Source organism: Meriones unguiculatus, chromosome 8 (assembly GCF_030254825.1).
Source record: "Meriones unguiculatus strain TT.TT164.6M chromosome 8, Bangor_MerUng_6.1, whole genome shotgun sequence".
Classification (NCBI taxonomy): Eukaryota; Metazoa; Chordata; class Mammalia; order Rodentia; family Muridae; genus Meriones; species Meriones unguiculatus.
In genome coordinates this window covers 61379556-61402897 of record NC_083356.1, presented here as the reverse complement: position 1 = coordinate 61402897, position 23342 = coordinate 61379556, and the positions used below count along the sequence as shown (strand labels likewise).

The following is a 23342-nucleotide window of genomic DNA, read 5'->3' as shown; positions in this document are numbered from 1 at the left end:
CATCGAGATAACCTAGAACCCCTGCACAAATGTAGCCATGGCAGCTCAGTATCCAAGTGGGTACCCTAGTAAGCGGAACAGGGACTGTCTCTGACATGAACACAGTGACGGGCTCTTTGATTACCTCCCCCTGAGGGGAGAGCAGCCTTACCAGGCCACAGAGGAAGACAGTGCAGCCAGTCCTGATGAGACCTGATAGTCTAGGGTCAGATGGAAGGGGAGGAGGAGCTCCCCTATAGTGGACTTGGAGAGGACCATGGGAGGAGATGAAGGAAGGAGGGTGGTACTGGGAGGGGTTGAGGGAGGGGGCTACAGCTGGGACAAAAAAATGAATAAACTGTAATTAATATAAAAAGGTAAAAAGAAAGAAAGAAGGTGGATAAACAGGTTCAGGAAGTTCCTGAAAATAGCCAGATTTACTAGGGCTTTCCCTCCCAAGAGTAAATAATAAAAATGGCTGAGGGTCACTCTTAGAGAAGTAAAAACAAAACAAAACAAAAAATCTCAGATGGGTCAATCTGCAAAGACACTAGGAAGAGATCAGTAGCCTCAAAGAGACACAAACCAGCCCAACTGCCTGGAAGAGGTTTAGACCAACTTAACCAGTCAGGAAGGACACCCTCCAACTTGTTGCGCTGCCTACAGGCTGTGTAGTGGGCTGTCACCTGTGCTGGGGTGGGCTTTGGTGATGCTGCTGTCTTTGAACCGTTCTGCTCCTGTAAGTGACCCTTTACTCATATCCTTTAAGTTAACCCTAGTGAAACCCAATGGCTCATCACGTTGTCTCGGGTGGTGTCCGCACTTCGTTGTGTCGTGGGCTCCCTGTCTGGAGTGAGCAGACTGTGTGTGTCTTCCTCTCCCCAGGAAGTCTGTCACATAACACTATCACAGACTTCTTCCACTAAGAGCTGAGGGTCCCCATAACCAAGGCTTGGAGGAACTGATGCTACAGGAGTTTTAGCCTGTGTGTTCATGATTGCCATCTGCACAAATTAGCCAAGAGGTTACTACATTAAGCGTTCTTACAAAAGGAAGAGAGCCTTTGTCTTTTCCTCTAAGCATTCTCCAAAGTGTCAGTGAGCCCACAGCGACACCAAGAATCAACCGTGCTAACTCCTAACTTTGGACTCCCAGCTTAGCTTCTGAACTGTGAAGAAACTGCTGTTACTTAAACCACCTGCTTAACCTGAACTGCTATGGCAGGCTTAAAGAACCAACATTTGAAAGGAGTCCAAGGTAATCGTTTTTGAAAACTTCTGAATTACACAAGTCTTTAGTTATAGAAATTAAAGCATCTGTAAACAATACTTTTTCCAAATGTGAGTTGGAATGTAACATAATTCTCATTAGTTATTAAAAATGTGACACACACACTCAGACAATAATAAATAAGTGAAGTTTGAAAAGATCTTTGTTTTTAGTTGATGTGTAAAATTGAATCACTACACAATTAAAAGCCCATGAGGAAGTGAAATAAACAAACATTTCTGGGAGACCAGGCATGTTTGTGGAGTGTAGTGAGCATACAAACTAACCTAGAGGGGGTGGTAAGTCTATTAACTTCCTGAATGCAAAGTCAGAGAACCAAAACAAACAGCAAACTTCTAGTTCTGCTTTATGGGAAAAAAAATAAAATAAAAGAATTGTAAAATTTATAATAAAAATCCAGTATGCGGATAACCTAAATCTTATCAATACAGGAAAATGGAGAATTGTTAGCAATTAGTAGTGTCAGAAACTATTTCAATACATGAAAAATAACTTGTTTTGATATGCTGGTAACTATAGTTAACACAACAAACACAGCAGCAAACCGGAAGTCCGTCCACTATGAGGTTGAGGCCTTAGTAACTAGGTGTGTCTCAGGTGGATAGGAAGCTGGTTCTCCCAGTGACTTCTGAGTTGCACACACAGCACACTAATGGACTGCTTCGAGGAACCAGTGTGTACTTGCTCACTTCACTCCCCCAGTGAACAGCTTCTGTGGAGTATCCCTCTAATCTAAAACCTCTAACGAGACACTTCATCTCTACAGCTGTAAATTCTAGACATAACATTCAAAATTAATTTCATTTTTATACAAGTTTGCTTGGAGAGAAAAATACTAATACCACTTGGGCTGACTTTTCTCTGGGCTTAACTTCCACGTGAAATAATTATGTAGTCTGTTTGGAAAAGTATAACCAAACCCTCTGGCATGCAATATCATTTAACCTTATGAGACGTTCTTCATGTTCCAGTTCCTTCTTTCCTTATTACATGCTGTGAAAAGCAGCAATAATTTTTATAGCCAAATATCACTTCATAAGATACCAGGTGATTTTCAATATTTACCATATAAGTCATGCATGAAATTTAAACATTACAAAAGATGACTTACCAGTTGACACTCCTGAAATATGCACATTTTCAGAAAGTTCTGCAAGAGCACCATTTCCTAAAATTAAACATAATGAATAAACTAATTTCCACGGTAAAACTCATAACAATTTCACATTCTTCTTAAAAGAAGACTAGATAGAATGACTTTCAATTATCAGAAACTACATTATTTTATAATAATGTCCAAAACAAAAAAGAGTAGGACAAAACATTTTGGAAGTTACAATAAAGTGCAATATAGAGATCTCACAAATACAGAGAGCAAAAAGAACAACCAATTACCAGTGACTTTAAGGAGTCCCAGTCAGTCTCATCAGACCCTGGTAATTGTGGGCCTTCCAGCAATGTTTCCCCATAATACAGGTCTCTCATTGCCCTGTGTATCTTTCCACTTTTCCTCATGCTTTTGATGGCCTTTAAGAGAAGTGACAATTCTCTCTCACTCCTTTCCACAGAAGCGTGGAGGGAACTGCCAAGTGGCGCTGCCACCAGTAAGTGTGACTTCTGAAAAGCCAAAGTATCTGCTCCTTCAAATCAATGCAAATGGGATCTCTTCAGGAATTCGCTTTGTAAAACAAATTTTTGTATTACAAATTATTTTCTTTCAAATATCACCCTACCCAGCACTCTGTGCTTGTGTAGGAGCAAATCCAGGCTCTTGAACATGCAAGGCAAATGCTCCACCACTAAGCTCCAGGCCCAGTTCTTTCTTGTACAAATTGTTCATTACTTCAAAAGTTTTGTCCTACTCCACTTACTGTCTAGACTTGACACCACAACAGTCAGGAAGGGCAGGGAAAGGATTATCTGTATAATAGGGGTGGAGCACGGTAAATTAGTTGGTTTACTATGGAGAAAATCACAACATCGTAACCAACAACCTGCCTTTTTTCAGTGCTCACAAAGAGGAGTTAGAACAGTCTGTGCTTATTTGGCAACCACTTAAAAACCAAAAAGATCCTAGAACAGAAGAGTAATGCTCAAACCATTGATAGATGGATAAATGAGAGGTGCCATGATTCCTAATACGCAACCATGTCATGGCACGTAATACTGAACAGTCAGTCACTTATTTTTTTTCCACCACTACAGCTCAAAAGGAAAGGACCTGCTATATTCCCCTCAGTTAGGAACAGTACAAGTGAAAGCAGGTGTGTAAGACATGAAACATACAAGTAAACCTGGTTGCCCATATTTTAAGTATTGTGTGTTAAAACCACATACGCACCATTTCTTTTGCACAGCAATGTAAATCCTACACACAGAACTAGAACCACTAGAAAGTTTCCGTCTACCTCTCTATCACACATAACTTACTTATTTTAAAGACAGAAGAAACAAAAGAAACACGAGCAGTAAAGCAACTACCAAGTCTGCCACACTGCAGTGTCTAAGGCTTGAGTGCTCCGCACCCAAGCAGAGTAAAGGAATGCATGTAAAAGCTGGAGCAGCACCTACACAGGATGGCTGTGCTTCTGACAGCCTGAAAGGCACATCTGCAACTGTGGATTTAATGGTAGACACACGGCAGAAGAAATCCTTTTCCAGAACAGTGAGTAGGAACAGGCTGATGAAAGTGGCACCCTGTGGTTGCGGACTAGATAGCCAGGCTTCTAACCCCAGCTCTGCCACCCTGTGTGCAGGCTGGGGCAAGCTGCCTAACCTATCTGGGCCTCAATTCATCCCTAAAACAGAGAGAACATATCATAGGCTTAATGGAATTCTTTAAAATGGAAAAAAAAGTAAATCTTTAGTAACATACAAATGTGTAAACCGATAGGTCTTATAATTGTTTAGTAAACTGAAACAAGTAGCTAGATATAGTAAAATTCTGAAGTCTCAGAACATTAGGATATGATCCAATTTTAACTTTAAAAACATGTATGTAGCTTTCAACATTCACATATATGTATATATGCATGTTACATATACATGTGTACATCTACAGAAACTGTTGATATAGTATGTAAACGGAAAACTTCAGGCACAGGGATTATACAGGCGTATTATGTACACTTACACAAGGACTGAATCTGTTATATATCAGCACAGATTTAAAATGTTATTCATATTATACATAAAAACAGAAAGACGAATGAACAAATACTGCTCGTGCCTTATCACTCCAGGAAAATAGAAATGTGACACTGCTCAGTGGTGAAAATATTACAATCTCAGAAGAGCATCAGCGTGCTTTTAGAAACGGACAGTACTGCTGGCTTTCTATATACCCACTCCTAGTTGAACATAGTCCTGTCTGGACGTAAGAAAAAAAATAAACTCTGTTAAAATCAAACATTTTGTTCTTATTACTTGTTTCTAACTACACACTGGTCAAACTGGATAACTTAATTTAGGTGTACCCACACAGTAATATTTTAACAAGTACATCACCTACAAAAGGTACATCCCCTACAAAACATTATTAACTACTTCCAGGTTTTCCAAAACAACCCAAAGAAAGCAGTCTTTGTCCCTCCAACTTTGCCACAGACTACAAATGCAGATACACAGCACCTTCTTTCCTGTAACAACAGTACCTATGCAGTCCTACAGAGAGCTCACAGAATGCTACCCTTATTGCAGCAAATACTGGGGAAGAGGCTGGAAGGGTAACAATCATTACTCCTGTAACTACACATTAGCAGCTGGCTAATTAAAAAGCCAGACAATGGAGTGGGTAACACCTAAAAGGTTTTCAATAAAATCTCTCTGGCACCTAAATCAGGAAATTCTTTCTTGTGACACATTTTATTTCCAGTATCACTAATTAAATACTACAAGGAGTTAATGGTTCTAATTTTACTAAATAAATACAAAGAAGGGTTAGTTCCCACCCCAATAACCAAATACTAAGGATCAACGGTCCCCACTTCACTAACTAAACACTAAGAGGGGTTAACAGTTCCACTTATTACTGTTCTGTAGTTCTGACAATCAGAGAACTGATGTCACAATGGAGAGAAGCTATGTGAGGCTTGGCTACTTAAAGACAGAACAGAGATTGAGGGAACGCCTACTTATTTGAATGCCTGGCCCAACCAAAGACCCACCCATTGGAGAGTACCAACCCCTGACACCATGAATTGATACTCTGCTAAGCTGGCAGACAGAAGCTTGACAGAGCTGTCCTCTGAGAGGCTCTACCAAGCAGCACTTCAAAACAGATGCCAAGACTCACAGCCAAACATTGGGTGATGTGTGGGGTGTCTTGTGGAAAAGTGGGAGGAAAGAGAAAGGACCTGGAGGTGACAGGAGCACCACAAGGAGACCAACAGAATCAACTAACCAGGGCCCAGAGGGGCTTGCTGAGACTGAAGCATCAACCACGGACCATGCATGGACTACACTTTGTCCCCCTACAAAGATGTAGCAGATGGGCAGCTTAGGCTTCATGAGTCCACATTTAAGGGAAGCGAGTCTGCATTGGACACAGACGCATTTGTCAGCTTTTTGGTCACTTTCCCCTAGTGGGACTGCCTTGCAGGCCACTAGGGAAGAGGACATGCTCAGTCCTGATGCAACTTGATGAGCTGGGGTGGATGGGAAAGGGAGCTCCCCTTTTCTGAGGAATAAGGGAGGGGGAAGGGAAAGGGAAAGTAGGATAGGACTGGGAGAGGAAGAGGGATGGGGCTACAACAAGGATGTAAAGTGAATAAAAAATAAAATAAATATACTTTTTAAAAAAATAAAGAAACAAAGGCAACAACCAAACACACTTCTTTGAATACATCCTCCCAAAGGCAGGAGGAAAAAAGCCAGCTGCTCCAAGAGACACCAGACCGTTACGGATGGCCCTCTTCTCTGTACAGCTCCCTGTGGCATCCCTTTGTTTGGAGACTCTCCCCTATGTCTTTATATTCTATTAAAGCATATATGTTCTTGGAAAAAAAAAAAAAGACTGGGCTCGCTCACTTGTATATACTAGTGGTGTCATAAATAATGCTTACATTTATGGTCTTTCCATCTGGTGTTTTTTTCTTTCTGTTCTCTTTTCATTCAGTAGCTAAGACTCTTGACTAATAACCACTGTATGTACAGCAGTTAGTTAACACACACACACAGTCCACGAGGTCCTGCTCTTGAGAGGGGGGATGCTGAGGGAAGAAGCTGTGGAGAGCAATAGTATACAGCTGGGTTCTGTTACTTTGCAGCCTTGGGGAATAGAGCAGAACATGACAGAAACAGGGACATTCAGCCTTCATCTGCCCAAATAAAGAGTACTTGACATGCAGGTAAGACTAATATGCAAAGTCCTGGCTCCCAACAGGCTGGACGCTCAAGAAAATCACTCCAAAATCTATGAAATACAAGCAAATAATGCAAGTGCCCTCCTCAAGCAGGGAGCTTTCTACCAAAAGTAAGACTGGGGGATGTACCCACCAGTTTCCCATATCAGCCAATTTACTGGGAAAACCAGACACTGAGAATTGCAAAGGAAATATCCACCTACAGGTGTAGGTGATGTAACTGCATCTATCTGAAAAACACAAGACAATAAAAAGAAAAACTGGTGAAGGATTAGGATGTGAAATGAGCATATACACACAGAAGAAAATACACAAAAATAAGAACTCACACAGGACTCCTCCTACAGGTCACCACAGAACTGGAATAAGGCAGTAAGTCTGTGCTGAACAATCAAAAAGGCTGTGGTAAAGCTGAATTACACTCAAGGACTGGACATCAGTCTGTGATGTAAGTTGGAGACTGGTGAGAAAGAGGGACAAGTAAGGCGAACACTATTACTGCACTCCTTGCTGCCTAAAAAGCTCCTGGACCATGAGCACCCAGCAGAGTGGGGACATCTTGTTAGGCTAGGGGAACAGAAACTGGTCAGAGAGGCAGTAGCAATATTCAGAGAATGACAGAGTGAAACCTTGCAAAAAAAAAAATCACTCCAAAATATGCAGCCTGGTCCTAGCCTTAGACTAATCTGCTTATGTGCACAGATCAGGAGCTGCTACGAGGTAGAAGTTCCAACACTTGCAGCTTACCTAGCTGAAGGAGTTCAGGTGTGGCAGAGCTCTCAGGTGGACCTCCCCACGTGTCACCAGCAGCCAGAACACCCATGGCAGCAGCAGACTGACTGCTTTATTAAGTCACATCCCTTCAAGAAACTTCCCAGGAACTTCCCAATGGCTCAGGGTTAGGTAAGCACAAAGGCACTTTGCCACCAGCCCTGATGACCTGACTTCTGTCCTGAGCACTCACATGGTGCAAAGAAAGAACTCCTGCACGTTACACACACAACCCCCAAATAGATAAATTCATTACTTAATAAAATTTTAATATAGTATTTTATGAATAAAAAATTGCTGTTTGGAGTATAAAACTGTACAGCCATTTTAGAAAAGTTCCTTTTCATGATGAATAAGCATAACTAAGCAAAACAGCTATGTAAAGGAAAATGAAAACATCAAACAAGCAAACAAATCCCCAAAAGCCAAAACCTTCATCATGTAAAGCTCTAGAAGGAACTTTTTTGTGAAGCATCACCCAGCACAGAGCCTTCACATATGCCCTAAAGCTCTGCCTTCACTGAGTGTCTGTCTGCTCAGCTGAACAGGCACACTTGAGGATTACCTGTCAACCTGACCTGTCTTCCCTTTCCAGGCTCAAGGCACAGGGAAAGCCTTTGTCTTAAGCCTGCATTCATGTCACAGGCGCCAGGCTACTATCCTTGGGTTACATTACCACATACCTTCAGAGTGCTGAAGGTCATCACACTACAGCTCGTATCATTACCCCAAAGATGTACTGAGGTCACAGGACCAATGCATTGACTGTATTTCCCATCTACGTTTTGCCTTTACTCTTCTCTTTAGTTAGCGTATTGGCATGCTGGCCTAGCCTTGCCTGTTGCAGCTACTGGAGATGGGACTTTAGCCATAAAAATCCCAGTTACAGAAATAGTTCAAGAGTGACAGAAAACAAACCAGCAGTGTCTATAGTGGGTAGTGAGGCCAAGGGACTTAAAAAAGCAACGAACATCTTGAGGTGACGAAGCTTCTTACAAAAGCAATGCCCAGCTTGGGCTGACGAAGCTTCTCTGTACTCTGGGGACTGGTACACTTGCACTGTGTAGGCGAAAGTCACCACCGTAGCTCAGAATGAATTCATTTCATTGCATGCAGGCTTTATCTCAACACAGCTCGTTTTAAAGACACGAGAGGCAGGCTGAGCTCCAGACAACATGTGACTGAGATCTAGATTCCTCCATCTCCAATCTTGCTGGCCACAACGCTGTTTTAATGAGGCTAACAAAGCAGCTGCAGCAGCTCCAGCCATCACACTCACAGAAAGAGAATGCCAGTCCCAATCATTCTGTTTATAGCTGTTGAAGTCAAATGATGAGCTTTTTGCAACAAAATGGAATGGGATGAAGGTCCCAGGCTGAGGCAAACTGCAGCATTTTCCTTTCAGACAGAATCCGATCCCTTACCCTTGGAGTCACATAGCTGAGGCTCACTTTCAATTTTGATTTCCTCTGGTCCTTTATACAACAGACAAATTTTTCTGTATTTTCCCTTAGCAAAAGACTTGAGAAATGGAATGGCCTAACTGATGCAGCAGTGAAGCTTTGGGAGATCACTCTGGTGAGAGGCGACTTTAAAACCATGGTCAGCACTCGCACTTAGTGACATAACAGACTTGGGCATTAGCCATGAAAGTCAGAAAAAAAGAGGCAAGGAGACACTGCCTGCCTCCCAATAGTTGAACACATGTCAAAATGGAAAGCAAATTTGAGCAAGCCTTTACTTAAGAGAACTGTGACAGAGAACTTTCTAGAAAGATGAACACATACCACAAAGACACTAACTTTGACAACCATTTGGCACATATGGCTATCCGTCATTTGAAATAAGGTCCCTGTACCATATCAAATAAGTTAATTTGATTTAATTGCAATTAATTCCATTATTTAATTTAAAATAGCCCCTGTGGCTAGTGACTCTGTAGATTTGATGCTAAATCTGATTACCAATTTATAGGAAAAGCAGAAGACAAAGAATATCTCTATTACATTGCTGAGATACATCAGGCAAACTCTAGAACGAAAACTGTAAAAATAGTTTCTTTAAAAAAAATATTTGGCCTTTTCTGAAACTGACACTCCAACCAAGGACCATGCATGGAGATAACCTAAAACCCCTGCATAGATGTAGCCTATGGCAGCTCAGTGTCCAAGTGGGTTCCCTAAGGGGAACAGGGGCCATCTCTGACAGGAACTCAGTGGCTGGCTCTTTGATCACCTCCCCCCCGGTGGGGGGGGGAGGCGAGCAGCCTTACCAGGCCACAGAGGAAGACAATGCAGACAGTCCTGATGAGACCTGATAGGCTAGGGTCAGAGGGAAGGGGAGAGACCTCCCATATCAGTGGACTGGGGGAGGGGCATGAGAAGAGAAGAAGGAAGAAGGGTGGGATTGGAAGGGGAAAAGGGAGGGGGCTATAGCTGAATAAATTGTAATTCATAAATAATTAATTTAAAATATTTGATGGTTTACAAAAACAACATTCAAAAGGCTATGACTGAACTTACAAACTGAAAAAAGGAAAAAAAATTAATATAAATTTGAACCTTGCTGGATTCTTTAATAAAACTGAGAAGGTTTTTTATTAAAAACTAACAATAAACTAAAAGCATTTATAGTCATTAAGAATGGAAGAACTCTATCCTTTACAGGTGAATTTTAAAATATTAAAATTAGGACTGACATCACTCTGGGGTAAAAAGATGAAAAAGGATATTCCAAGCAAATGGACCTAAGAAGCAAGCTGGACTAGCCATTTTAATACCTGACAAAATAGACTTTAAACCAAAACTAATCAAAAGATAGAGGGGAGGATGTTGTTACTTGCTCCTCAAAGGAAAGTCTACCCAGAGAACTCTGAACTTGTTACCATCTGGCACCAACCATAAGGACACTCAAGTTTGTAAAAGAAACACTACTACAACTTATATCACGTATGAACCCCACACACTGATAGCAGGAGACTTCAATACCCCATTTTCACCAACTGACTGATCATCCAGACAAAAACTAAACAGAGAATGCTGGAGCTAACTGATACCATTAAGTAAATAGGCCTAAGAGATATTTACAGTACATTTAATCCAAACATAAAAGAATATACCATCTTCTCAGCACCTCACCAAACTTTTTCCAAAATTGACCATATACTTGACAAAAATCAAATCTCCACAAATACAAACTTATAGAAACTGAACCACTTATAGAAATTGAATGAAAAATGGGCCAAGATAGAAATTAAGATGGAAATTAAGTACTTCCTATAATCAAATGCAATTGAGTGCACAGCATATCCAAATGTATGGGACACAATGAAAGCAGTTCTAAGAGATAAGTTCATGACACTAAGTGGTCTACATAAAAACATTGGTGAGATCTCATAGGAGTGAAATAACAGCAAACCTGAAATCTCAAACAAAAAGAAATAAAATTTCATCCAGAAGAAGTAGATGGCAAGAAATCAAACTCAGGGCTAAAATCAAACAAAATACAAAGTCTCAATAAAACAAAGAGTTGGTTCTTTGAGGGAAAAAAGATTGAAAAACCCTTATTCAAGTTAAATAAAAGGTGGTGAAAGAAGATCCAGCTTAACAAAATCAGCAGCAAAATGGGGGTTCTGGGGCATAACAACAGACACCAAGGAAATCCAGAGAATCCTAAGTACATACTTTAAAAACGTGTACTCCATGAAATTGGAAAATCTAAAAGAGAAGTTATCAAAGTTAAATTAAGATCAGATAAACAACCGAAACAGACCTATAACCTCTAGTGAAATAGAGGCAGTCATTAAAAGTCTCACAACCAAACAAAGCCCAGTCAGATGGTTTTAGCGTAGCATTCTACCAGACTTTCAAAAAAAGGTTAATGCCAATATTCATCAAATTAGTCCACAAAACAGAAGACACAACTGCCCAATTCATTTTACAAGGTCACATTTACCGTGATACCTAAATCACATAAAGACCAAAGAAAGTTACAGACCAATTTCCCTTATGAAAATAGATGCAGAATTTCTCAATAAAATACTTAAAGCTGAATCCAAGAATAAATTAAAAAGATCCATCTACCATGATCAAGTAGGCTCATTCCCAGAGATGCAGGGATAGTTCAACATACATAAATTGATAAATATAACCCACTATATAAACACACTAAAAGACAAAAACCATATGGTCATCTCTTGGATGCAGAAAAGGCCTCTGACAAAAATCCAATACTCCTTCATTATAAAAGTCCTAGAAAAACTAGGACTACAATGGACATACTTAAATATAATAAAAGCAACTTACAGGAAGCCTATAGCCAACTCAAAGCAATTCTACTTAAAATCACAAAAAGACAAGGTTGTCCATTCTCCAGACCTATTCAAGTACTTAAACTCTTAGCTACAACAATAATACAACTGAAGAAGATCAAGGGGATACAAATTGGAAAGAAGTCAAAATACCTTTATTTGCAGATAATAAACATACTTAAGTGACCCTAAAGATTCTACTGGGAAACTCCCACAGCTGATATCACTTTCAGCAATGTGGCTGGATACAAAACTAACTCACAAAAATCAAGGCATTCCTATATACAAATGACAGATTGAAGAAAAAAAAAATCAGGGAAACAACAGCCTTTAAAATAGCCACAAATAATCTAAAATATCCTGGGGATAACTCTAACCAAGCAAGTGAAAGATCTGTATAACAAGAATTTTAAATCTTGAAGAAAGAAGTTGAAGAAGATGGAAAGGTCTCCCATGCTCATGGATCAGTAGAATTAACAGAGCAAAAATGGCCATCCTGACAAAAGCAATCTACAGATTTAATGCAAACCCCATCAAGATTCCAACACAATTCTTCACACATCTTGAAAGGACTTCAGCTTCATATGGAAACGTATGCACCAAAAAAGTCCCCAAGGTAGCTAGAATAATCCTCAATCAGAAAAAAAAAAAATTGCTGGAGGTCTCATCAGCTTAGATTTCAAATTGTACTACGGAGCCACAGTCATAAAAACAAACAAACAAACAAACAAACAACAACAACAAAACAGCATGGTATTGCTAAAAAACAAACAAACAACAACAACAAAACAAAAAACAGACATTGATCAATGGAATTGAATTGAAAACCCAGACATAAATCCACACACCTATGGACACCTGATTTTTGATTTAAAAAAAAAAAAAAAACTTCAACAAATGGTGCTGTTCAAACTGATTAGATGCAATGTAGAAGAATCCAAACAGATCATACTTAGCACCCTGCACAAAACTCAAGTCCATATGGATCAAAGACCGCAATATAAAACAAGGTACACTGAACCTCATAGAAGAGAAAGATGGCAGTAGCCTTGAGCTCATTGGCACGGGAAAAGACTTTCAGAACAGATAACCAATAGCACAGGCACTAAGATCAACAATTAACAGACAGAAACTGAAAGGCTTCTCTATGACAGAGGACACCATCATTTGGACATAGTGGCAGCCTACAGAATGGGAAAATTTTACAAACTACACATTTGGTAAAAGGCTAACATCCAAAATATATAAAGAACTCAAAAAACTAGGTATTAAGAAAAGAAATAACACAAAATTACAAAGTGAGCTACAGATCTAAACAGAGTTCTCAGAGGAAACTCAAATGGCTGAGAAACACTTAAAGAAATGTTTAACGTACTTAGCCACTGGGGATATACAAATCAAAACTTTGAGAATTTTGTCTTACAGCAATCAGAATGGCTAAGATCAATATAACCTTATGCTGGTAAGGATGTGAAGGGGAACACTCACACACTGCTGGTGGGACTGCAAACTTGTACAGCCACTAATGAAATCAGGGTGGTGGTTCCTTGGGAAGATGGGAATTGACCTACCTCAAGATCCCACTATACCACTTGTGGGGGTTTGAATAGGTTGGACCCTCACAGACACACGTGTTTGATGCTTGATTAATGGAGAGTGGCACTATTAGGAAGTGTGGCCTTGTTAGAGGAAGTGTGTCAACACGTAGGTGCGACTTTGAGGTCTTAAATGCTCAAGTTACATCTAGTATGAAATAAAGATTCACTCTCCTTTTACTACCTTTGGATCAAGATGTAGGACTCTCAACTTCCCCAGCAGCAAGTCTTCCTTCATGATGATAATGGACTAAACCTCTGAAAATGTAAGCCAGTCCTGATTAAATGTTTTGTTTTATAAGAGCTGGTGTGGTCACGGTGTCTCTTCACAGCAATGGAAATCCTAAATAAAACACCATATAGGATATGGGCACATAGAATGCCTCATCCTACTACAGAGACACTTGCTCAACCATGTTCATTGCTGCTGTATTCGTAATAGACAGAAATAGAATCAACCTAGATGTCCTTCAACAGAAGAATGGGTAAAGAAAATGTGGTACATTTATGCAATAGACTATTACTCAGCCATTTAAAAAGGGATGAAATCAAGAAATTCCCAGGTAAATGGATATAACTAGAAAAAAATCATCCTGAGTGAGATGATTCAGAATGACAAAAATGGTTATTATTTGTTTTTATATAGATATTAGATGTTAATGGCAGCCAAGCTACAATCTATAAAACCATAGAGATTAAGTACAGGATAATGGAATAGGGGAACAGATAGATCTCCCTAGAAAAGAGAAACAGAATAGTTATGGATGGATGGGGTAGGGGTATTGGACTGGAAGGATTATTTGGGGGAGCTGGGAGAAGAAGGAGATGAGGGAAGGCATATGGTGGGAGATAGCTAAAAATAAGGGACATTTGAGAGCTAGTATGAAAACCCAATACAGCAAAGCTTCCTAAAATATACATAAAGAAAGGTGATCTAAATGAAATCACCAAGTAATAGGGAGGACAGAGCCCCAACTGGCAATCTTTTGTTACCAAATGAAGCTTCCAGTATCAGGAACTGGTTACACCTAATTGAACTGTTGGCCAAAGGGGTCTCATGGAAATCCAAACAACTTCTCTGGAGATACAAAGACAAATAATTAAAATCCAGTTAGGGATTAGGCTGGTTTATTAAGTATCAGGTATGATTTCTTCCTGTTGAGTGTCTTAGGTCCACTCAGAGAGCTGCGGGCTACCACCAAGGTATGTGTGCCACTACTGCACCCTCAGGGTTATGTCCCGCAGGGTCGTCACTGTGGGTCACAGGCATACGTGCAGAGTGGCCACATCATTTCTCAGAACCACCCTGAACCCTGGCTCTCTGCTAAATGAAGTTCTATGGTCTGAGCCCTAATCTGGGCATCCTTATAAGAGAAAGAAGGAGCAGAGACTCTCTTCATGTGTGCACAGAAGAGGCGTGAGAGGACACAGGAAAAGATACGTCAGCAAAAACTTGCACCTGACACCATCTAAATCTTGACCTTTCAAGCATCCACAACTGCAGGGAAATAAATGTCTGTTGTTAAGCACAGTCGGCGGCATTTTGATGTGGTGGTTCAAACTATCTAATACATATACTATCCACGGTATAATTTCATCTGGGTTTTATGTATTTATTTTTTTGATTCTTTGAAAACGTGTAAAGAACTCAGTGAAAAAATATATATCCGCACAACATTTTAAGGAAAGGATTCCTACTATCTTTTTTTTTTTTAAAGATTTATTTATTATTTATACAACATTCTGCCTGCACACCAGATCTTACTATAGATGGTTATGAGCCACCATGTGGTTGCTAGGACCTTTGGAAGAACAGTGAGTGGTTTTAACCTCTGAGCCATCATCTCTCCAGCTCCCAGGTTCCTACTATCTTTAAAAAAAAATGCTTATAATGAGATAATGCATACCAAAATAAATAAATAAATATAAATAAATAAATAAAAGGTTAAGATTAGATTTTCTTATTTTATGTATTTTCTAGTACTCTACAATTATTTTATTTCTACAATCTTCTAATTTAAGTCATCCGCAACAGATTTTTATAAACTGGCCAGAATAGATCTGCCACCTAAAATAATAGTACTGGTTATTTATAATACTACTTTTATGAAAAAGTTACTTTAGGTACCCTGTTACACTATCTTAGTGAGATTTTGTTTGAAATATTCTAAAAAGAAGAATCTGGGCGCTGGGGAGAGAACTTACCAGTTAACACCAGGTGCCCTTCTCACAGAGGAATCGAGTTCAAGTCCCAGCACCCATGCTGGTGGCTCACACCTGCCCGTAAACTCAGCCCCAGGAGAGTCAAGATGCCAAGATGCCTCTGGCCACTATAGGTACCTTCACTAATATGCATGTGCATGCGTGCTTGCGCGCACACACACACACACACACAAACTAGAGGGATCTTTATAATGACAACAAACTATTCAAAGTACAAACCCTAAGCAGCACATGCTCCCAGGATCCCCAGAATGAATCGCACCCCAGAGAGAACACACAAAGGCTTTCTAACTTCTGCTAAGCATCTCTGTGAGCATTCATGCTGATGGAAAGAATTTTCTTCCTAAAATTAGCTTGGACCACTGGTATAAGAACTGGTAATAAACAAGAAAAGGAATTTAAGATGATCCAGGTTCAACGACTTGTATCTATCACTCCTACGATTTACAGACATTAAGGTTTTAGGGGAGACAGAATTCTAAGAAAGTCTCGTAAATTATACATTTACACTACTTCCATTAACAGCTTTATTCGAACATATTTCATATATCATAAAATCATTTAAAAGTGTACAGTCAGTGATTTTTTAAGTATATTTAATAAGTTATGCTATGCAATCAAAACCACTTTCTAAGGTCTGAATATTTTCATCATTCCTCAAAGAAAGCTTGCATTCCCCCTCTGTTCTGAGTCTCTAACAACATCCCATCTTCTTTCTGACTCTATGGGCTGCCTAATCCAGTTAAAGACATGAAAACTGTATGTTCATGCTTGGCTTTCTTCCCTTTTACGTCTCAGCAAGTGTGTGATTGGGCATTCACACTCTGCTTACCTGTTCATCAACGGCATGCTGGGGTGGGCTCCACTCTTTGTGAGGGAGTGTTCACGACTCTCCAGGGAATACACAGAGAGTACAATTGGTGGACACATGGCAGCCCAGTGCTACTCTTCTGAGGAATGACCTGACTCTCTTCCCCATGGCTGTAGCAACTTACTTTCCACCAGTCAAGGTGTATTCACGTCCTTGCTAGTCCTTGCAATCAACCGCCTCTGTGTGTATGTGTGCAGCATGAACATGACTGTGTTGGTGTGTGTGCACATATATGCAGAGGACATGGGGTCTCCTTCTATCCTTGTCTGCTTTGCTGCACTGAGGCAGAGGGCTGTCCTTCTGGCTAGGTAGCTCTCAGAGCTTGGGGCATGTGCCTGTCGCTGCCTCTCAGTGCAGGGTGACCGACATGCACAGTCATGCCTGGCTTTGATGTGGGTGCTGCCACGTGAATCTTTTTGCTTACAAAACAAGTGCTCTTATCCCCTGTGCCATCTCCCCAATCCCTCATCTCTCTTTTTAAGTCTTTCTACTGTGTGTAAAGTGGTACCCAATGACTTCACTTTGCATATCTCTAATGAATAATCAATCAATCAATTAATCAATTAATCTCATTCTCCTCTCCCAACCCAAGAAGCCTAGTGACAATTTTGAGAAGAAACTTAAAAAAAAACTTTTTATTGATTCTTTCTGAGTTTCATATCATGCACTCCTGCTCATCTCCCCATCCACTCATGTCCACCCTTTGCTTGCAACTTTCCCCCAAAATAAAACACACACACATGCAGGCACATAACAACAACAACAAAACAAAACAATAGCGGTCCCTGGCTCCTGTGACACCATCAATATTGGATCCTCATAGGGACTCCTCCTGGGTATCCTGCTGTTGTGCTGTGTCATGAAGATCCCACAGCTTTGGAACAGCAGCACTGGCCCTCTCATGCATCTGAACTGTTCGCAGATTTTGGGGTGAGCCAATTCAGAGCCCTGGATCTAGGCCTGGTTGGTAGCCACTGGTCTGTATGTCAGCTCTACCTTATCTGTAGCATCAGGAGCTCTCCAGCTCAGGCTGGGCACCCAATGCTGCCATTGCAGGAGGCAGGGTCATGTCTCCCGCTCGCATGCCCTTGGGGTATGCTCACCAGCACCCACACCGCTGGGAAGGAACTTTTATAAACTATTTTACCAATCACTAATGAAACTCAAGTGCAGAGGAAAGGTAAGTCACATTTTAGAAATCAGCTGTGTTAACATGTAATTTATTTGAAAAATTTCATGGATTTCAAGAGGATTATCAGCATGTTCTGACAGGTATATACAGAGCTGCAGCCAGCACAACAATCAAGACAAAACATTTCAAGACCCCAATAAGGTCTCTGGTTACCCTCTGCAGCCAATTCCCACTGCACACCCCAGAAGGTCAATGGCCACTGACCACTGACATTTAAGCAGCACTATGCACTGCAATGACCTTGCAATATACTATTAAATCTGCCTCCTGAAGTTGTAAGAATATAAACCCCACATCATAGAGGAAAATAGCCCAGGGTAAGTCACTTATCCAAGATCTTTCAGAAAGTAAGTGGTAGGGCCAGGCGAAATTCTAATCTACTTAATTTCAACATTAAAAATAGCTTTTCTGTTGACAGTGTCCTTTGTCAGAAGCTTTTCAGTTTCATGAGGTCCCATTTATTAACTGTTGATGTTAGAGCCTGTGCTGTTGGTGTTCTGTTCAGGAAGTTGACTCCTGTGCCAATGAGTTGAGGCTGGTTCCCACTTTCTCTTCTATCACATTTAATGTATCTGGTTTTCTGTCAAGGTCTTTGATCCACTTGGACTGTAGTTTTGTGCAGAGGGGTAGATACGGGTCTATTTGCATTTTCTGCATGTGGACATCATTAGACCAGCACCATTTGCTGAAGATGCTGTCTTTTTCCATTGTGACTTCTGAGGTATTGTGCATCTGTTCCGCACCACCGTTATAAACAGATTAAACATGAAGAAGTGTATGTAGTTTCACAGTTTATCCCTCACATCTGCTGTGAAGGTAGGCAGACATACAGGCTTTTATTCACAACACATGACTCTGTCTGGCTTGTTAAAACATGTATTACTTCCCTAATTAATTTGCTGAATACATGAACTTGCATGCTATCTTTCTAAAGAAAAAAATTCTGTAGCTCTGCAGTTCTAAGTCTTTAAGACATCCAGCCCTCTTTTATAGAAATGGATAATTTTTTAAAGTTCTTCAACAGTAGCTGAACTAGCCGGTGGCTGTCTCCTTCCCATGTTTACTGACACCATTAACTGACACCATTTACTGACACACATTTTGACATTTATATACAACTAATGAAAGCAAAAGCACTCACTTTGTAGTAAAGATATATGATTTATAATACATTAGGATGCAGAAAACCTACCTTTAAAAATCAGAATTATTTTTTAAAATCAAAGTTTAACATCACTACTTTGAAGTAACATTTAAAATAAACTATTATTAAAATAATGGATAACACACACACACACACACACACACACACATATATATATATATATTTTTTTTTTCCTGGCATGCTCAAGAGACTAGGTTTGCTTCCACTACCTATCTACCCCTAACAAGGAAGTCCACACAGAACTAAACAGACAAGATTACCAGTAACATGTACACAATACCTCATCCTCCAAAACAGCTGACAGCTGGATCCAGTGCTGCTGTCTAATCTTTTAACGATGCCACATTCAACTCTATCTCCCGCTTCCTGAAAACCATCAGACCTTTACTATTTTCTTCCAGGCTTCAACCAACTTTCAAGTGTTCTGAGCACTTGTCTCCAGCTAATGGTGTAATTTTAAAGGATGTCAAGACTTCAGGAGATGGGTTTGGCTGGTGGGAAGAGGTCAGCAGGAGTGTGCTTCTCAGTGTTTACCATATGGCTCCTGCCTAGCTCCCTGCTCCCTGCTGATGGGAACAGCCACTGCTTCACACGCCTGCTGTCACAAGTGGACACACTGTCAGGCCTTCCCTACCATGATGGACTCAAACCCTCTGAAACCTGGAGTCAAAATAACTATTTTTTCCCATTAAGTTGTTCCCATTAGGTTATTTTGTCAGTGATGAGAAGCAACCAATACAGGAAAAATGGTACAGAATGGTGTGGTTCTTAGACCTTTGAACTAGTTTGTGGGAGGAATGTGGAAGAGTCTGGGGATGTGGATTAAAGACACTTTACAATACTGTTACCTCATATAGTGGAAGACCAGAAAACCAGTAAATACTGTGCTCATAAGGTTTCATAACAGAACAAGTAATGAAAAGGAATGAGGATGTAGCAGAATATAGCAGATTTGTGCTACATTCTGGAAAAAAAAAATCTAGCTACATTGTGTCCATGTTTGAAGAATTGACAGAGAAATTTCAAGCCGTATAACATTCAAGCTGTGGATTAGTTATTGCTTGATGCTTTTAACCAGTTTACAGTGGGAATCACATACCAAAAAGCAGAGCAGGAAATGTGCTGCTTGGATACTGTGGTGGTTAGAATAGGAATGCCCCCCCCCCCCCCGCCCATAGACTCATGTGTGAATGCTTGGCCCATAGGGAATGGCACTATTAGGAGCTATGGCCTTGTTGGAGTAGGTGTAGCCTTGTTCAAAGAAGTATGTCACTGTGGGGGTGAGTTCTGAAGTCTCCTATTTTCAAGCTACACCCAGTGTGGCACACAATCTCCTTCTGCTTCCTGAGGATCAAGATATAAACTCTCAGCTCCTTCTCCAGCACCATGTCTGCCTGGACGCTGCCATGCTTCCCACCATGATGATAATGGACTAAACCTCTCAACTGTAAGCCAGCCCTAAATAAATGTTTTCTTTTATAAGAGTTGCTGTGGACATGGTATCTCTTCACAGAAATAAAACCCAAACTAAGATAGGCAGGAAAAGAGTATAAGTAACCTTTAAAGTTGCTGACAAAGCAAGTTTGGAGAAAGTAATAAGGTGACAAAAAGATGGGACCTGATAGACTAGGGTCAGATGGAAGGGAAAGAGGACCTTGCCTATCAGTGGACTGAGGGAAGGGTATGGGAGGAGAAAAGAAAGGAGGGTGGGAGGGGACAAGGGAGGGGGCTACAGCTGGGATACAAAGTGAATAAACTGTAATAATAAAAAAATTAAAAACAATAAAAAAATAAACCCATCACAGGCACTCAATTCCGCACTGAGACAATTGGAAAGGTTCCTTGATCAAGACCCTTCCCATCAAAAGTTCAAGGTGTAAAAGCACAAACTCATTTGACAGAAGAGTGTCTGAAAAGAGAGCTTTGATGGCGTCTTCTTGGGAAAGGGCCACAGAAGGAAGTTCTCCCCACTCAACTGGTCAACTGCCCAGACATTCAGAAGCTACAGTACTCGTGATAAAATTAGGTCTGGCTATTTCTCAGGCTGGCACCTGGGCTTGGCCTTGTTCACATGTTGCTAGCTTTGCAGAAATGTCCAATGCAGGAGTTACAGGGTCACTAGTGTTTACACCAAGGTTCCAGAGAAGACTAGACAGAGTGCGTGGGAGGGTCTGCTTCTCTTAAGAGATCCTCTAGGAAGCTATGGGGAAACTATGAGGGTGAACTGTAAGTTGCAATGAAGACCCCAGGATGCTGGAGATTCCAGTAATAAGAAGGCTGAAGCCATCCTAAGAAAGAAGCCATGTCAGCTGTAGGTGGCAGGGCCTGAGGCAGGGCTAGTGAAGTCACTGAGGCTCAGAGGATGTCCCCAAGCACCTGAGACGATGGACCTGGGGCTGGAGAATTGGGCATTTGTCCTACTGGGCTTCACTCTTTCTTTGGTCTAGTCTTTCTTGCTATGCCCCCATTTTCTTCTTTTGGAATGGGCAGTTTTATTTGGTGCCACTGTATGTTACACTGTATATTATACTGTATTGTACTATATATAATTTTCTTATGATTTTTACAGGGGCTCACAGCTAAAACTTTGCTTCCAGTCATCAAGATATTTCAAGATTTTAAATGATGTTGAAACCCTTGAGATTATGGGAAGATTTGCTGATGGGCTAGATACATTTTGCATTATGAGATAACCATAAACCTTTGGGACCCCAGATGGACTGTCAGGTCTGAATCTGAAATATCCTCCCAATGCTGTTTAAACCATTGGCCTCCAGCTTCTGACAGCAGTGGGACTCTTTGCAGATGGGGCCTGGCTGGTAGAAGTAGGGCAGTCTCCAAGCGTGAGACCTCTCCAGCTGGCTGTTTCTGCCTCTTGGTCTACCATGATGTGAACAGTAGTGCACTCTCACTCCTCTGCCGTAAACAGAACTACTGCCGTCTGACCCACAGGTTGAGGCGAATCATTCCTGTCTTAGAGTTGCTTCTGTTTTGCCACAGTAAAACAAAAGAAAACAACAACAACAACACAAAACTATGTTTAAAGGTTCAAGCTCTCCATGTTATTACGAGTTCTTAAGTTTCCACCTCAATACAAAGCTGAGATGCAGATTTTACTTGACTCCCAGCACTCACAGAGTGAGAGACTATCCTCGGTTTATAAACAGAGAAAAGGACACTTAGAAAAGTTCAGAATTCTTCACAGCTACCTCGTGAGGGGCTGCAATGATTATTTGTTTTGTTTATTTTTAACACTTACTAATTGACTAAAGTAATGTGCTTCATTATGGCATTTACATTAATATACTAGGTTGTATCTGCCCTATTACCCTTTATTATCCTCTTCCTTCCCCTCTTTCCCCTTCTACATCCCTAGTAGTATCTTTGTACTTACAAGACCCCCCAAAGTCCTTGCATCAGAGAAATATGCCACAGTTGTCTGAAACCGGCTTTCACTTATGATGACTTCTAGTTCTACCTCCCTGTAAAGAACATAATTTTGTTCTTTATAGCTGAATAAAAATGTCACATTTTATTTATCTGTTCGTCTACTTGTGGATATCTGGGCTAATGTTATAACATACTACTGTAAATAGTGGAATGACAAATATGGATCTACAGGACACTGCCTTAGATCCTGCTGGGTATATTCCAGGATAGTGTAAACTGTATTATGTTCATAGTTAGCTTTTGAATTTTAAAAGTAACTTCCATACTGATGTCCCTGGTGACTAGACGACCTTACATTCTCACCAAGTGTCTAAGGATTCCTTTTCCCTGGCATCCCTGCCAAAACTCCTCGCTGGAGGCCCTGATGGCAGCCATTCTGACTGTGGTGAGATGAAATCTCAGTGCACTTTTGATCTGTATTTCCCTGGTAGCTTAACAGTTTAGACATTTTTTTCTTGCATTTATTGGTTACGTATACTTTTTTATTTTATAGTTAATTTGTTGGCTGGATTAATTACCTCCAAGGGGTGTTCTTTCTTCTTACATTTTGGATATTGATCCTCTGTCAACCAAACAGCTGACAAGATTGCCCCATTCTGTCCCTGTGTCTTTTCACTGTGTTTTTCCTTCTTGCCTTGCAGACGCCTATCAATTTCATGCAATTTTGTGTCAATTCTAGTTATTTCCTGAGCTACTGGAGTCATTCTCAGAAAATCTTTGCTTATGCCTACACCTTGGACTACTCACTCTATATCTCCTTTAGTTGTTTCAAACCAGATCTTTTATTAATGTCTTGGGTTTTTGTACAGGGTGAGGGCTAAGAATCCAGTTTCAGTCAACATACGAATAACTGGTTTTCTGAGCACCACTTATTACAGAGATAATTTTCCCCATGTGTGTTTCTGTCAAGAACCAGATGATTGTTGCTACATGTGCCTGACTCTGGTTTTTCAATTCAGCTTCAATAAGTCTCTCTGTCTAGGCTGATGCCATTGTCGTACTGTTATTTTTGCTAGTGTACCGCTGTGCCTTAGCATCACCTGTCCATAAAGCTTGTTATGCTCAAGACTGAAATTCTTCACACCCCTTCACCCTTCCTCTTACTCCTCTTGGTGAGTGACACTACTACCTCCT

The 23342-nt window shown here is 40.6% G+C and overlaps 1 protein-coding gene across 3 annotated transcripts in view; it reads right to left on the bottom strand.

Moving 5' to 3' along the window:
- Positions 1 to 23342, bottom strand: part of Lrp12 (LDL receptor related protein 12) — a 72571-nt gene that overhangs the window by 33364 nt on the left and 15865 nt on the right. For 2 of the 3 annotated variants that reach the window (XM_060389515.1, XM_021656461.2), the window contains exon 2: positions 2381 to 2437. The exons of the other annotated variant lie outside the window; for it this stretch is intronic. In XM_060389515.1, the coding sequence (XP_060245498.1) occupies positions 2381 to 2437 (57 nt within the window). The remainder of the gene's footprint in view (positions 1 to 2380; positions 2438 to 23342) is intronic. 3 annotated transcript variants of the gene reach the window in all.